Below are 13781 nucleotides of genomic sequence, written 5' to 3'. Positions count from 1 at the left end.
GCGGAGTCACCGTGGGACCCCGCGTTATATCACGGGAGCGAGACCAAGGACGTACACATACGTCCTTGGTCCTTAAGAGGTTAAAATACAAATACCTATCTAGATCCATGCTTTTTTTTTTTTTTTCCAAATTTTTTTTTTTATCTATAGCAAAAAATTTTTTTTATGGTGGTTATGATTTAAGAGGGTACCTATAGTTTGAGGTTGCCAGTAGAGATGAGCGAACTTACAGTAAATTCAATTCGTCACGAACTTCTCGGCTCGGCAGTTGATGATGCAGCACATACAACCAGCACACAAATGTGATGCAATTTCTTGCCTCCCTCCCTCCCGGATAACCCATTTGGGTCATGTGAGGCTGCATTCAGACCATGTTTAGCAAAGTTTCAAAAAGGCTGTACATTGGTATCCTAATGTGTAGTTGATCGACCTGTAAACTTCCATGGGCTGAATATAGTCTAAGGCTAGGTTCACACACAAACTATGGCCTGAGGGCTACAACCAGCAATGGGACTCTGTTGCATCAAAATATCTGAGCTAAATTTCAAAATGAAAATCCTTAGTTTAAACATGGCCTATTTGTTACTATGGTCTACAGTATTTCCTGACACTGTGCACTTTGCTTTTGAAAGTGTACCTGAAGGCTATGTTTACACTAAATTGGCTGATATTCACGATTTTGTAAGTTATCGGTATCGGACATTGCCGATAAGCGGCCCGGACATCCCTGTGTCCCGAAAGATGTTTTCGGGACACAGGGATGCCCCCGTCAACTTTCTGCGGCCCCTCGTTAAGTTTAAAAACGCTGCCGGGAGATAGTGCAGGCTGGGATGTCACTGATGTCCCGTGTGCGCGCTCATAGCAACGGAGGAGCGGAAGATGGAGGTGGAAGATGCGCGCTGGCCAGCATGGTAAGTGACCAGTGGCACCACTGCTCCTCTGGTCCTGGGGACCTACTACTATGGCCGGACCGGAGGAGTGGTGGTCTGAGCACTGAAGTGGGCAGTACACGGGCATACAGCCTCCAGCCATACACTGTATATGGCTGGAGGCTGTATGTCTGTGGGGGAACATACTGCCAACCTAATATCTGTATGTTATCGGCCTGAAAGTTCACAGGTTATCTGCTCTAAAAAAAAATCAATATTGGTTGATCCCAGGTTTACACGTCAGAATATCTGCACGGAAAATCTCCTAGACAGCTATGCATTTCGTGTTCAGTCTGCAAAAAAAATAAACAGGTTCATCCTGTCTGCAGACTTGGAAAACTGAATTTTCGTGCCAGAAACATCCAGCGTGGAAATTCCACTTTGGGCACAGCACAGCAGAATCCAATTGAATACAATGGGACTCTGCTGCTCCAGAATCTCCTGCGGAATACCACACAAATGCTGGATGTGTGAAGGTGGCCTAAGTGGTGGTGACTAAATTTTAAAGTCCTGCACAAAAAGCACCTGTTTGTGAAATGGACCGAATGTAGTCACAGACTACATTCGGTCCATTTCACAAACAGGTGCTTTTTGTGCAGGACCATTGAAGTTTATAGGGCCATCTGCAAGTTAAAGATAGCATTAAGTAATTCAGCAAAATTCTTTATAGCCTCCCAGATTTCCTTCAAGAGAAGAAATAACCCCTCAGACAAGGTACGTTTCTCATTAGGTGTGGTGATTGGTCTCATCAATTATTCAGGTATTTCCAACAGCTTCTCTGTTTTGGAGAGTAATGTGGGCAGGAAGGAACCATGTACTGTACCCCATTTACTACCCTGCCCAAGAGTGAATAGTTCACATGTACCCAGAAGAAAAAAAAACACAGGAGCCATAATAATTTAAATACAAAATGCTTGTTTTTATTATGTAATGTGCAGGGACAGCTGCTGGCAGCATCGGGGTTCTGCCATATCATAATACATACACACTAAGATGTACCAGTCTGGTATGGAGTAGCACTGTGGGTGTAACATGTCAAGGGTTTAACCTCATGGGGCATGTGTAAGAGTCTCCTAAACCATTAATGTCTTCTCTTAACTTGGAGGAAAACCTGTCAGAATTGTACAAGAAGTGGTGCAGTCAGCAGGAAGGATGCATGTGTAGGATGGTTATCTTTTCTCCTGCTCTGAAGTCGCAGATCTCATTGTGGGGGTTCTTTTATAAATAGGGTCTCGGCATGGTGTGGTCTGGATTTTCTTAGGTCAGTCAACTATACTAACTAAACAGATCTACGCTATATGATAACCATCTGCTTGGTTGCTGTGGGTTACATACTATTAGAAAACATTGCACCATGTTGCAAAAATGGTCCTGACCCCTCCATAACATTGAGACAACCATATTTTGGGCTTAACTAGTATTTTTATGCAAATGCAGTTTTGAACTAGAAAAGATGTAGGCTGGACCCAGAAGATGACTGGCAGCTGTAACAACCAGGATCTGTGGCCTGTAGACCACATGTGACATATGTCTGCAGTCCTAAAGGGGTACTCCGCCCCTAGACATCTTATCCCCTATCCAAAGGATAGGGCATAAGATATCTGATTGCTGGGGTCCCCCATAATCTCCCTGCAGCACCCCCGTTCACCAGCTGCATGGAGTGAAGAGCACTCTGTGGTTGATGACTGGCGATACAGGGACTGGAGTATTGTGATGTCACGGCCCCGCCTCTTCAATGCAAGCCTATGGGACATGACGTGATGTCACCATACTCTGGCCCCTGTATCACCCGTCATCAGCCACGGAGCTCACTGCAGCAGATGCCAGGGGGTGCTGCGGGTGAGATTGCGGGGGTCCCCAGCGGCAGTACGCCCGCAATCAGACATTATATATAGACTAATAGGTGTATTTAAATGGGTACAACGCCCCTAGACATCTTATCCCCTATCCAAAGAATAGGGGATAAGATTTCTAGAAGCGTTGTACCCATTTAAATACACCTATTAGTCTATAGGAGACTAATCTGTAATTCTAAACCATATAGAGGATATTGCATCCAATGTATTAGCACTTAAACATGAAGACAGTATGTCCATATAGTGGCCTTATTGAAATGAATATAATAAGAATAGTTCAGCCCATAGGATGGCAGTGTTCATTGCATCATGTCTGTGTCAATCACTTTAGTGCACTAGTCTCCAACCTGAGATGCTAAGAGGTGTAGTTTTGCCATAAATTGGGGACAACTGTTTCAGTATAATGGTTAAAAACATATTACAATCTTACACAACCACTTTTGAGAGTCAAAGAGAGTAATGTCTCTGTATAATGTCTTCTATAATTTATACCTCCTTTTTAGAATCTAGATATTCAAATGACTTCATGCACCTGCAGACCAGGACTCTGTCAATCTACACTCCATCCACACATAAGAGCCTTAAACAATTTATAAGCATTTGCTATTACATGCTGTAAATCTTAGTTCATACTACGCTTTGCCTTTTCTTACATATATATATATCTCTCTCTCTCCTCTTTGGTCTGCATATTAAATACATTCTGTAACACATTAGGTTCTAGTGATAACCACATCCTAGGTGAAATGTCTTTTCTATTTTGTTCTAAATACATGTTCTTCCATGCAAACAGCATTTCTGAGGGGTACCATGTTGGAATGTCACTTTAGGGGCTACATGTGACTTTCTGTACAGTTAGCTCTTATTTACATTGTAGCCTACAATCTGCATATTGCAATAATGTGTTTATTTTTTGTTAGTATTTTTTTTTACTTTAGCACTTGTGATATTATATTGGGTCAAGTACCTTATTAGGACATTCTGGAGTTAATAAAGGTGAATCCCTCATTTAGTACCCCCATCTATTTGGGACAGAGAACAACCACATCTAAAGGACCATGCATTTCAAATTGCATTGATTTCAGTTAGAACTGTAATGCTTCATGTCTCCTACAGGGGTGCTGTAGGGAAATTAAACAACTGATCATTGAGCATCTAGCAGCAAAAAACTGATCTGCTTACTATCGTGGAACCTTCTAACCAAAAAAGATTATCATAAGCAGAATACCTTAAAAATAGTAACAAGTGGATAAAATTAAATTTCTTTAAATCATTTTTTTTTTAAATAATTGACAATATTAAACAAACACAAAAATAATAACCTCCAACAATTTACAGCTACTGTAGAGCTTATATGACATTGTATGTGCCCCTTTGCTTCATGTCTAGTTTACTAGAGACGCCCCTACTGATTTTTACTATGTTTGAATTTTTGGGCTCCTTGTTAGCAACCAACTAAACACTTAAAAAAAACCCCTATGCTTTCATTGTGGGAGCAAGGACTATAGAGAGTGACTACATAAACCTTGTAATGTTCTGTCTGTTTTCTTCCCAAAGTAGAGTTATCCGGGACATCCTGTTTGCATTTATTGATATGGCATTTTTCCATAGAACCACGGTGTAAATAAACATATCTATATAGCGCAGTCTTTGATATTGGTTTGAGGATGTATTAAATTTAGTGAGTACATTACCCTCCTCTGTGCCGAGGTCAGTAAGCCTTAAGGGATATTCCAGGATTCTTTTTCTTCAGCCTTTGAGTTATAATACTGTGTAATATGTTTCTATTACCTCCATGCGTGGCTTTGTCTTGGTTAAATGGACGAACCCAAACCTGGACGTGATGTGGTTCAAGTTTTTGTTTCACTGTTGTCTCTGACCTTTCCCAACATTCCATGTGGCCAGAGACATAGGTCATGAGTCACATGGTCTCCAGTGGGGTGTGGCTATGCTGCAGTGTGTGTGGGTACAATATTACTTCAATAAATACCTTCCATCCTACTATCCACCAACCCACTGCAGCATAGCCACTCCCCCTGGAGACCATGGGGGGTATTTATCAATTTTGCCTTTTTTTTTTTTACTTTGGTTTTCGTGGACATGCACCAAATTTATCATTTGGTGCACGTTGTTAGTAATTTTGGCTCAAATGTTGAAATCAGCTGTTCACAGCGCCTTTTACACAGAACTTACCACCACAGAGGACGCGTATGTTACCCTGCAGAGCAGCCATTTCGGAGTCCCTCCTGCAGTATATCAGCAGGCGACATGAGTTATTTTCTTTTGTGGGGTTTATAGTCACCATGTGAAATGGATTTTATTTTTAACTTGAGTAGTTTTTTTTTTTGGTTACTTTAGTGTTTACCTTTCCTGAACCTGTGTGGCCATGTCCAATGCTGGCTCAATGGAGGGTGAAGGTTCCTCAGAGACAACTATGTAGCAGGATAGTATTGAGCAGTCCTGGAGGCGTCGCTGCTTTCACAAAAAATTTTTTTTAATGTATTTTGACGCCTTTACATTTTCTGACATTGCTAAGTGTGTTTTCCATGTGTAATATTTATTAGCGGTGAATTGCGCCAAAAAAGCACCCCTAAAATTGCGCCAAAGATCAATTAGCGCAAATGATGACTGACCAAAGTAAAAATCACACACAGGTCAGTGTGATTTTGAGAAAGTTGAAAAAATGACAGTGGAGAGAATGTGCCAAACTTTGCCGCAAAAAGACACTGCGCCAAAGTGTTGTGTTTTTTTTTCCTGAATCTTTGGCACAAATCCTTTCATAAATACCCCCCTATGTGTCTTTGGCTGCATGAAATGCTGGGGAAGGTTAGAGACAACAGTATAATAAAAAGACTTCCACTTCAGGACTTTTGGGTATTTGTCCCAGGCATGAAAACAAGAGGTAATAGAAGCATGTTACACAGTATAATAACTTGGGATCAAAGGCTGACAAAAATAATCCTGGAATATCCCTTTTAAGTCTGTATTTAAGAGCCTTGTTCATGTTGTGTCCTACCATGTAAATCCTGCTTTAAAGGGGTACTCCGGTGGAAACCTTTTTTTTTTTTTTTTTTTTTTATCAAATGGTGCCAGAAATTTACACAGGTTTGTAAATTACTTCTATTAAAAAATCTTAATCCTTCCAATACTTATTAGTTGCTGAATACTACTAAGGAAATGGTTTTCTTTTTGGAACACAGAGCTCTTTGCTGACATCATGACCACAGTGCTCTCTGCTGACACCTCTGTCCATTTTAAGAACTGTCCAGAGTAGGAGAAAATCCCCATAGCAAACATATGCTGCTCTGGACTGTTCCTAAAATGGACAGAGATGTCTGCAGAGAGCTCTGTGTTCCAAAAAGAAAAGAATTTCCTCTGTAGTATTCAGCAGCTATTAGCTACTTGAAGGATTAAGATTTTTTAATAGAAGTCACTTACAAATCTCTTAAACTTTCTGGCACCAGTTGATTTAAAAAAAAATAAAAAGTTTTCCACAGGAATACCCCTTTAATTCTCAGATTGTTTACTCACTTAGAAATTGAAGGCATATAATGTTATAGTATTGGTTCCCAAGAATTTATACAACTACAGAGCTGTAGTAAGGATGTACACATGAGGCTTAGTTTGGAGCCTCCACTGGTAATCCTGAACCCCCCACCTTAATAAGGCTACTAATCTACGATTTTCCCATCAATTGCTTCTGCATTTTCATGGCCATAGAAATACACGCTTCGGTGGATTTTACCAGGTGCCTCCTGCCTGGTTATTTTCAGCTGTAATGGGGGAAACCATCATTCCAAATGATCATGTTTGACAGAGTGCATTATAAACAGCAGCAGCAGCAGCACTGAGCATTGTACCTGACCTGTGATATAGTCACCAAGCACTGGTACCCTGAAATTTAACAACTGCATAGAAAGTAAGAGCTTCTTGTTCAGTGGTCTTCAACCTGCGGGCATCCAGATGTTGCAAAACTACAACTCCCAGCATGCCCGGACAGCCGTTGGCTGTCCGGGCATGCTGGGAGTTGTAGTTTTGCAATATCTGGAGGTCTGCAGGTTGGAGACCACTGCTCTAGTTTAACGGAAGGACTAGCGGGCTTATTTTAAATCTTCATTTTAGAGTCTATCCATAAAAATAACCAAATAGCATAAAGTCAGTGACTTTACATCACTATAATGGAGGCCATTGAATGGAACGCTATATTACAGTAACATTTGATAGCAACTCCTGTGGGATCAAGGACTCCCCTATAGCCTACATACATAACAGCCATAGCACCTTGAATGGCTCTGCTTTCTCTAGCACCCTTCAAAAATGTTGCTCTGTAACCAAGTTCCTGCACAAAAGCCTCCCGAAACATACCTAATCTTAAAATGTCTCCTGCAAATTCTATACAGAAGTTCTTACATATGAAGGAAATTCTGTGCAAATCTTTTGTTTTATTTAAAGGAAAGAACCTTATGAGTTTCCAGTGTGAATGAAAAAACTTGGTAGCATCTGATGTTTGCGCCAAATCCGGGAGTATAAGGCAAAAGCTTATTCACCCCATCTCTTTTGTATGCATGTCTGTGTTTGGCACAAAAAACACTGAATCCAGCCATAATTTTGCAAACCAGTAATGGACCATGTATATCGATCGAATATCACTATGTTTACTTGGTACTGTAAGGAACTATGGTGTCATATAGTTTACCCTTATTCCGTACTCTGCCACAATAGTCATAAGAAGAAATTTATGATCAGGAACTGTATACGCCAACTATAGGAATATTGGTCCACGCCACAAAAATTTCTATTACCTTTTCCATAGAAAAACTGAATATCAATGAGAGGTTTAATGCAAGGCTGGTTTACAGAGCATAGCACCAATGGGAATCTGTCACAGGGTGTCTATTGTACAGGGTGACTTGTAGGACATTTTAAAGGACTAATAGGACATAAGGTCCCATTCCCTTTATATAAAAGACATGCTTGTAACAATCACAAATTTACCTATAATCAGCACAAAATAAATCTAAGGCAGTGATCTGTGTAGAAAGCTCTTTCTGCCTATAAATCTATAATAAGATATATAGTAAGGAGCCACTTGGAGTTAAAGAGTTGTTCCGGTATACATGCATAAATACACATTTAGGGCTATGTAAGCTCACCTTTCTTTCATGGGCCCAACATTTGGGCATATAGTCTTGTGCCACATGGCACGGGTCTGCTACCTGGTCTTCGGGAGTTCCTGATGTAAGACGTCTCCCGGTAAGGACAAAACCTGAGCATTGAAATTCCTCTTTTCTTTAGTGATAAGTGAGTAAAACTTTGGTTCTTTGAGTGCTAAGAAGTAAAATACTGTTCAAGCAAAACAATAGTGAATATCCCAGAACCAGTGTTAGAAGCCATTATATGGCCTAACCAGTGGGCATGGTGCTGATAATGAGCCAATGCCTGGGCAGAAGAAACTACCTGGCATTAGTAGGATTGTACTCTGAGGTCTCTGAGTGTTCATCTGAAAAAGCCCTTTTCATAAGTGATGAATGTTACGATTTGGTTGTCTAACCATCTAGTATTACCATACCATAATGCAGTGGCATAGCAATGTAATCCTTACCTGGAGCGAAGCTATAGACCTGTACCTAACTATATTGTTCAAGAGAGAGTTGGTGACACTCCTGGCACCCAGCCCATCTGCCCCTCCAGCCCCCCACAAGTTACCCTCCTGTATGGTAGATAAATGAATGGTAGTTATTAATGCAAGGTCATAGCATGATCCTGTCACCATTGACAATGACTTCTTACTCTGGTCCAGGTGTTTTTCAGATGACGAATATAAGCTTGTGTATGGGATAACATTATACTGATTCATGTGAGCGGTCAAACTGGGCAGGTCAGGAAACAAGACTGACATAAGGGAAGAGGTTTACTTAAAGAGTGATATTGTTTCAGAGGGAACCTGCATAGACTGGTAGAAAGCCCTTTTGTGCAACTGTTCATAAGAAGGCCAACCAATCCACTCGGAAGACTGAATTTTAGCAGAATCACAAATTCTGTATCATTAAGTTAGATTGTTAAGAACATGGTGTAAACACCCAATAGGCATGCCCCCACTCTATGCAGGAGATATGCATACTTTAAGGAACCTTTTAGGTAAGGTTAACATTCACGGGAGTAAAGGAATGTATGTTACAATGACTACATCCCATAACCAGGTTGTGGCAAATCCCAAAAGAAATACAGTACTTATGTTACGTCATGTTATTTAGGCTTATTCAGTAGATGAGAACAGATAAACCAGTGTTGAAGTTACAAGATACCTTTTCATAACTGATCCACATGTATTTCAATTCTAAATCTGTCACCTGCACTAACCTGCCGGTACAGACAAGTAGTGCAGGTGACACTGATGACAATGATACTTACCTTGTCCTGTTCCGTGCAGGGGATCTCTGGTAATCTTGTACGTTAGTGTCAGGTCCAGGCACTCTGCTTGGGGCATGGGCGGAGCTTAGTGACGGCACTATGCTCCTCCTGTGTCCCAAGCCGGGTGCCCGAAGCTGACGCTAACAGACAAGATTACCAGAGATCCCCTGCACGGAACAGGACAAGGTAAGTATCATTGTCATCAGTGTCACCTGCACTACTTGTCTGTACCGGCAGGTTAGTGCAGGTGAAACTGGTGACAGATTTCCTTTAAAGTAGTAACAATTCCCTAATACCAATCTGGCACTGAATCTTATTAGAATTGCTTCCCTTGAATGCAGCAGTGATATGTAAAGTATATGATATGTTGATGCATAGAAACCTTCTGTGAAAAGGCTCATAACCTAGGAGCTTAGCTACTAAAGGTAAAATATGCTCCATGCAAAAGTAGCATGTGGGTTATCCTCCCAATGCATATTCCTAAAACATGCTAATCCATAGTCTAGGCTGCATTTTAATCAACTCATAAAATGCAACTTTCTAGAACACAGGCTGCTTTTTCGGTAGTTTTTTATTTATTTTTTTATTTTTTATTTTTATTTTTTTTAGAGCTCCCACTGCAGTTTTTGAGCCAAAGTTAGAAGTGTATTCAAACAGAATGGGAAATATAAAGAAAGGACTTATACTTCTCCTTCCTGCTGGACCCACTTCTGGCTTTGGCTCAACAACTGTAGTGGCAGTTTTCCAAAAAATAACTGCCAGGTGGATGGCAATACCACACAGAGGACACGTGTGGGGCTGGTTTTGGAATTTCCAACAGAAAATTCTAATCCAAAAAATCTGCCTGAACATTGAATCTGCTCAGCAGAAACTGATGTCTATTGGAATGGCAAAGACCTGTGTGGTCCTAGTGCTGACGCTGGCCGGGCTCGGAAGTTCCGGACGGAAGATTCGAAACCGGAGCTTCACAAGTGTAAACCCACCCTTACAGATCACAAAAATGCAGCTCTAAATTCTGTAACTGATATATAAAGAAAGGAATCAACACAATCCACTAGTAAAACCCAAATAGCAAACTTAAAGAATTTTACTCTCTGCGACCCTTATTTATATGTTAAATGTAAATCTTATAATGAAACTACACGCTGACTCAATTTACCTTTAGTAACTAAGCTCCAGTGATGATATTTCAAACCTGAACCCCATTAGATTACAGTGCATTCCGAGTGTTGAGAACAAAATTCTAGGATATTGTCTCGAGACCCTGAAACTCTGAAGATTACACCATGCAATGATAAGTCTCGGCAATTATTATACAGTATGCAATCCATATGTAGGGGATTTAAAGAACTTTTAATCCTAAAATACAGGGTGCTTTCTGTTAAACTTTATCAAATAACATTCACAAATGTACGTTTAGATGTCTAAAAACTTAAAAATTCAAAACACTTTGCCATATGTCCTTGGTCCCAGAAGAGAAACATACAGGACATATCAGTAATGTCTTATATGTTATCTGTGAAGCCACCTATAAGGATAAGGTTATGTATACACCCAGTTTGTTGGTCTGTATTTTCAGTCTTAAAAAAAGCTTTAATTAATATTTTCTGCCATTTGGGATTTTTTTCATATACAGCAAATGTTATTATGCAATTTGCAAACCAGCTGTCTTTGGGGATTGAAACAAAAATTGCAAAAGAAAACTTCAAAAACTGATGTCTTTTGAGCCATAAATGGCTGTAAAAGGACCCTGCACTTTAAGGGGTACTCTGCTGATCAGCTTTGGGAAAAAAAAGGCGCTGGGAGATAGTGACGTCATAATTCCGCCCCCTTATTATGTTGTGTTCCGCCCCCTTAATGCAAGTCTATGGGAGGGGGCGTGACGGCTGTCACGCCCCCTCCCATAGACTTGCATTGAGAGGGTGGAGCTATGACGTCACGAGCTGCCGGCTCTAAGGGTTCGGAACATTTTGTTCCAAACGCTGAGCAGTGGAGTACCCCTTTTAAAGGGAATCTGTCAGCTGTATTTGCTTCTAACAGCTACAGACTCTGCTGGATAGCTGTTAAGGTATAAAAGCAAACAGCCTTTTCATGGAGCTACTGGTAGTTGCCAAATTTATAAAACTTTGTTTTTATTTCTCAGTCAAGTGTCAAAGAGGTGGGGTCATACTGTTTAAGTGCTTCAGACCTCTGTACGTCAATCAAGGAGGGGGCTTAAGAGTTATGGATGAGCGAGGAGACATACCAGGTAGTGGCAGCTTAGCCCCACCTCCTTGACACTTGGAAAAGAAATTAAAAGGTACAGTTTGCTGTAAAATTTTAGTGAATGTGAATTACCTGCCATAAATCCATTGATTTTCATTGAACTCAATAATCAAAAAAACTTCAATTTTTTTTTACCCAAAATACTGTGTGTGTGAACATAACCACAGACCCTAGCGGCCTTCTGCTGGTCCACTGGGGCCCATGATTGTGTCTAAACCTGGACCATATCTTTACACTGCTTGGGAATTTTTATCTATCTGTTAGTTCTCTATTTTCTTGTGGTTCCTTCACGATAAACCACATGAAATCATGATAAGTAAGTCTTTATGGATATTTTCTCAGAAAAGGACGATATTGGTGGAAATCTTGGTACCAGGTTGGGTAGTTTCTATTTTAATAATATACAAAGGAGAAATCAAGTTTATCTCCAATTCTAGCAGAGATCCACCCTCTGTTCCAATAAAAAAAAAATCTGACACATGATTCCGAATCTCACAAACTTAGTCTAAACAATTTGTGAATATTACCAGATGATATAACATTTGGGATCACCCTGTATTTTAGGGGTAGTGGTGCTTTTAACCAAGTTACACAGTGATTGAACCACCTCAGCTTGCACAGTGACATTCTAAAGACCCGACATGTGGTTCAAGGAGCACTGGAGGTAATTTGTGAGATTATACCACATCGCCCCCCTGCAGGAGTGTGCAGAACAGAGGCAACATCTACATTCTGTGCACTTTAACTTCTCACCTGCCAGTACAGAACAGACAGGATTAGAACATAAAAGTCTCTCTCTGCTTTGATGTGCAGACTTATATTTCCAGTGCATCCAAACTTTGATCCCCTGCTAAGTGAGCGGAGATTGTGTGTGTTGTCATTGGGTGTGAGAGTTGGGAAGTGTAGGTCTGGGGGTGTGGCTCAGTCTATTCACATATTATGTATTATATTTATAGATTATATTTATATAAATATTTCCTCTATATACAGTCAGGAGGTATCTTTGCTCTGGCATCATGAAGTCGCTGCAGCCAGCGATTGGTCTAGTTCGGTGCTGTCACAGTCGGAGTCATCGTACAGACCAACATTCTGTAGATAGAAAAACAAGGGTTTTTAGTTTTATATTGTATTTTTTTTTTCATTGTATGTGATATACGATGATAAACAAACGGGATGATAAACAAATGGGATCAACCTCAACCGGTTATTTATGATGTAAAAGGCAAAACATTTTTGATAACCATTCTAACAATTGCTTTCTGGAAGCTCTCTATTGTGTTTGAAAAATCTTCCATTTGTGTGCATGTGTATGTATGTATATATATACAGTACAGACCAAAAGTTTGGACACACCTTCTCATTCAGAGTTTTCTTTATTTTCATGACTATGAAAATGTTAGATTCACATTGAAGGCATCAAAACTATGAATTAACACATGTGGAATTATATACTTAACAAAAAAGTGTGAAACAACTGAAAATATGTCATATTCTAGGTTCTTCAAAGTAGCCACCTTTTGCTTTGATTACTGCTTTGCACACTCTTGGCATTCTCTTGTTGAGATTCAAGAGGTAGTCACCTGAAATGGTTTTCACTTCACAGGTTGAAGTTGCTGGTGTGGAGGAGGAGGTGTGATGGTGTTGGGGTGCTTTGCTGGTGACACTGTTGGGGATTTATTCAAAATTGAAGGCATACTGAACCAGCATGTCTACCACAGCATCTTGCAGCGGCATGCTATTCCATCCGGTTTGCGTTTAGTTGGACCATCATTTATTTTTTTAACAGGACAATGACCCCAAACACACCTCCAGGCTCTGTAAGGGCTATTTGACCAAGAAGGAGAGTGATGGGGTGCTGCGCCAGCTGACCTGCCCTCCACAGTCACCGAACCTGAACCCAATCGAGATGGTTTGGGGTGAGCTGGACCGCAGAGTGAAGGCAAAAAGGGCCAACAAGTGCTAAGCATCTCTGGGAACTCCTTCAAAACTGTAGGAAAACCATTTCAGGTGACTACCTCTTGAAGCTCATCAAGAGAATGCCAAGAGTGTGCAAAGCAGTAATCAAAGCAAAAGGTGTCTAGAACCTAGAATATGACGTATTTTCACACTTTTTTGTTATGTATATAATTCCACATGTGTTAATTCATAGTTTTGATGCATTCAGTGTGAATCTACAATTTTCATAGTCATGAAAATAAAGTAAACTCTGAATGAGAAGGTGTGACCAAACTTTTGGTCTGTACTGAATATAGGAAAATATACACACAAATATTCATATATACATTATATATGCATGTGTTATACTGGGGGCCATTAAACA

General features: G+C 40.3%; 1 protein-coding gene across 8 annotated transcripts in view; it reads right to left on the bottom strand.

Annotated features, from left to right (window-relative positions):
• Positions 1–9394: 9394 nt before the first annotated feature.
• MAP3K12 (mitogen-activated protein kinase kinase kinase 12) overlaps positions 9395–13781 on the bottom strand; it is a 134910-nt gene continuing 130523 nt past the window's right edge. For all 8 annotated transcript variants that reach the window (XM_056555218.1, XM_056555225.1, XM_056555219.1 and 5 more), the window contains exon 14: positions 9395–12550. In XM_056555218.1, the coding sequence (XP_056411193.1) occupies positions 12476–12550 (75 nt within the window). In that variant the 3' untranslated portion in view covers positions 9395–12475. The remainder of the gene's footprint in view (positions 12551–13781) is intronic.

Source organism: Hyla sarda, chromosome 2 (genome assembly GCF_029499605.1).
Source record: "Hyla sarda isolate aHylSar1 chromosome 2, aHylSar1.hap1, whole genome shotgun sequence".
Classification (NCBI taxonomy): Eukaryota; Metazoa; Chordata; class Amphibia; order Anura; family Hylidae; genus Hyla; species Hyla sarda.
This window is presented reverse-complemented; position numbering and strand designations above follow the sequence as displayed.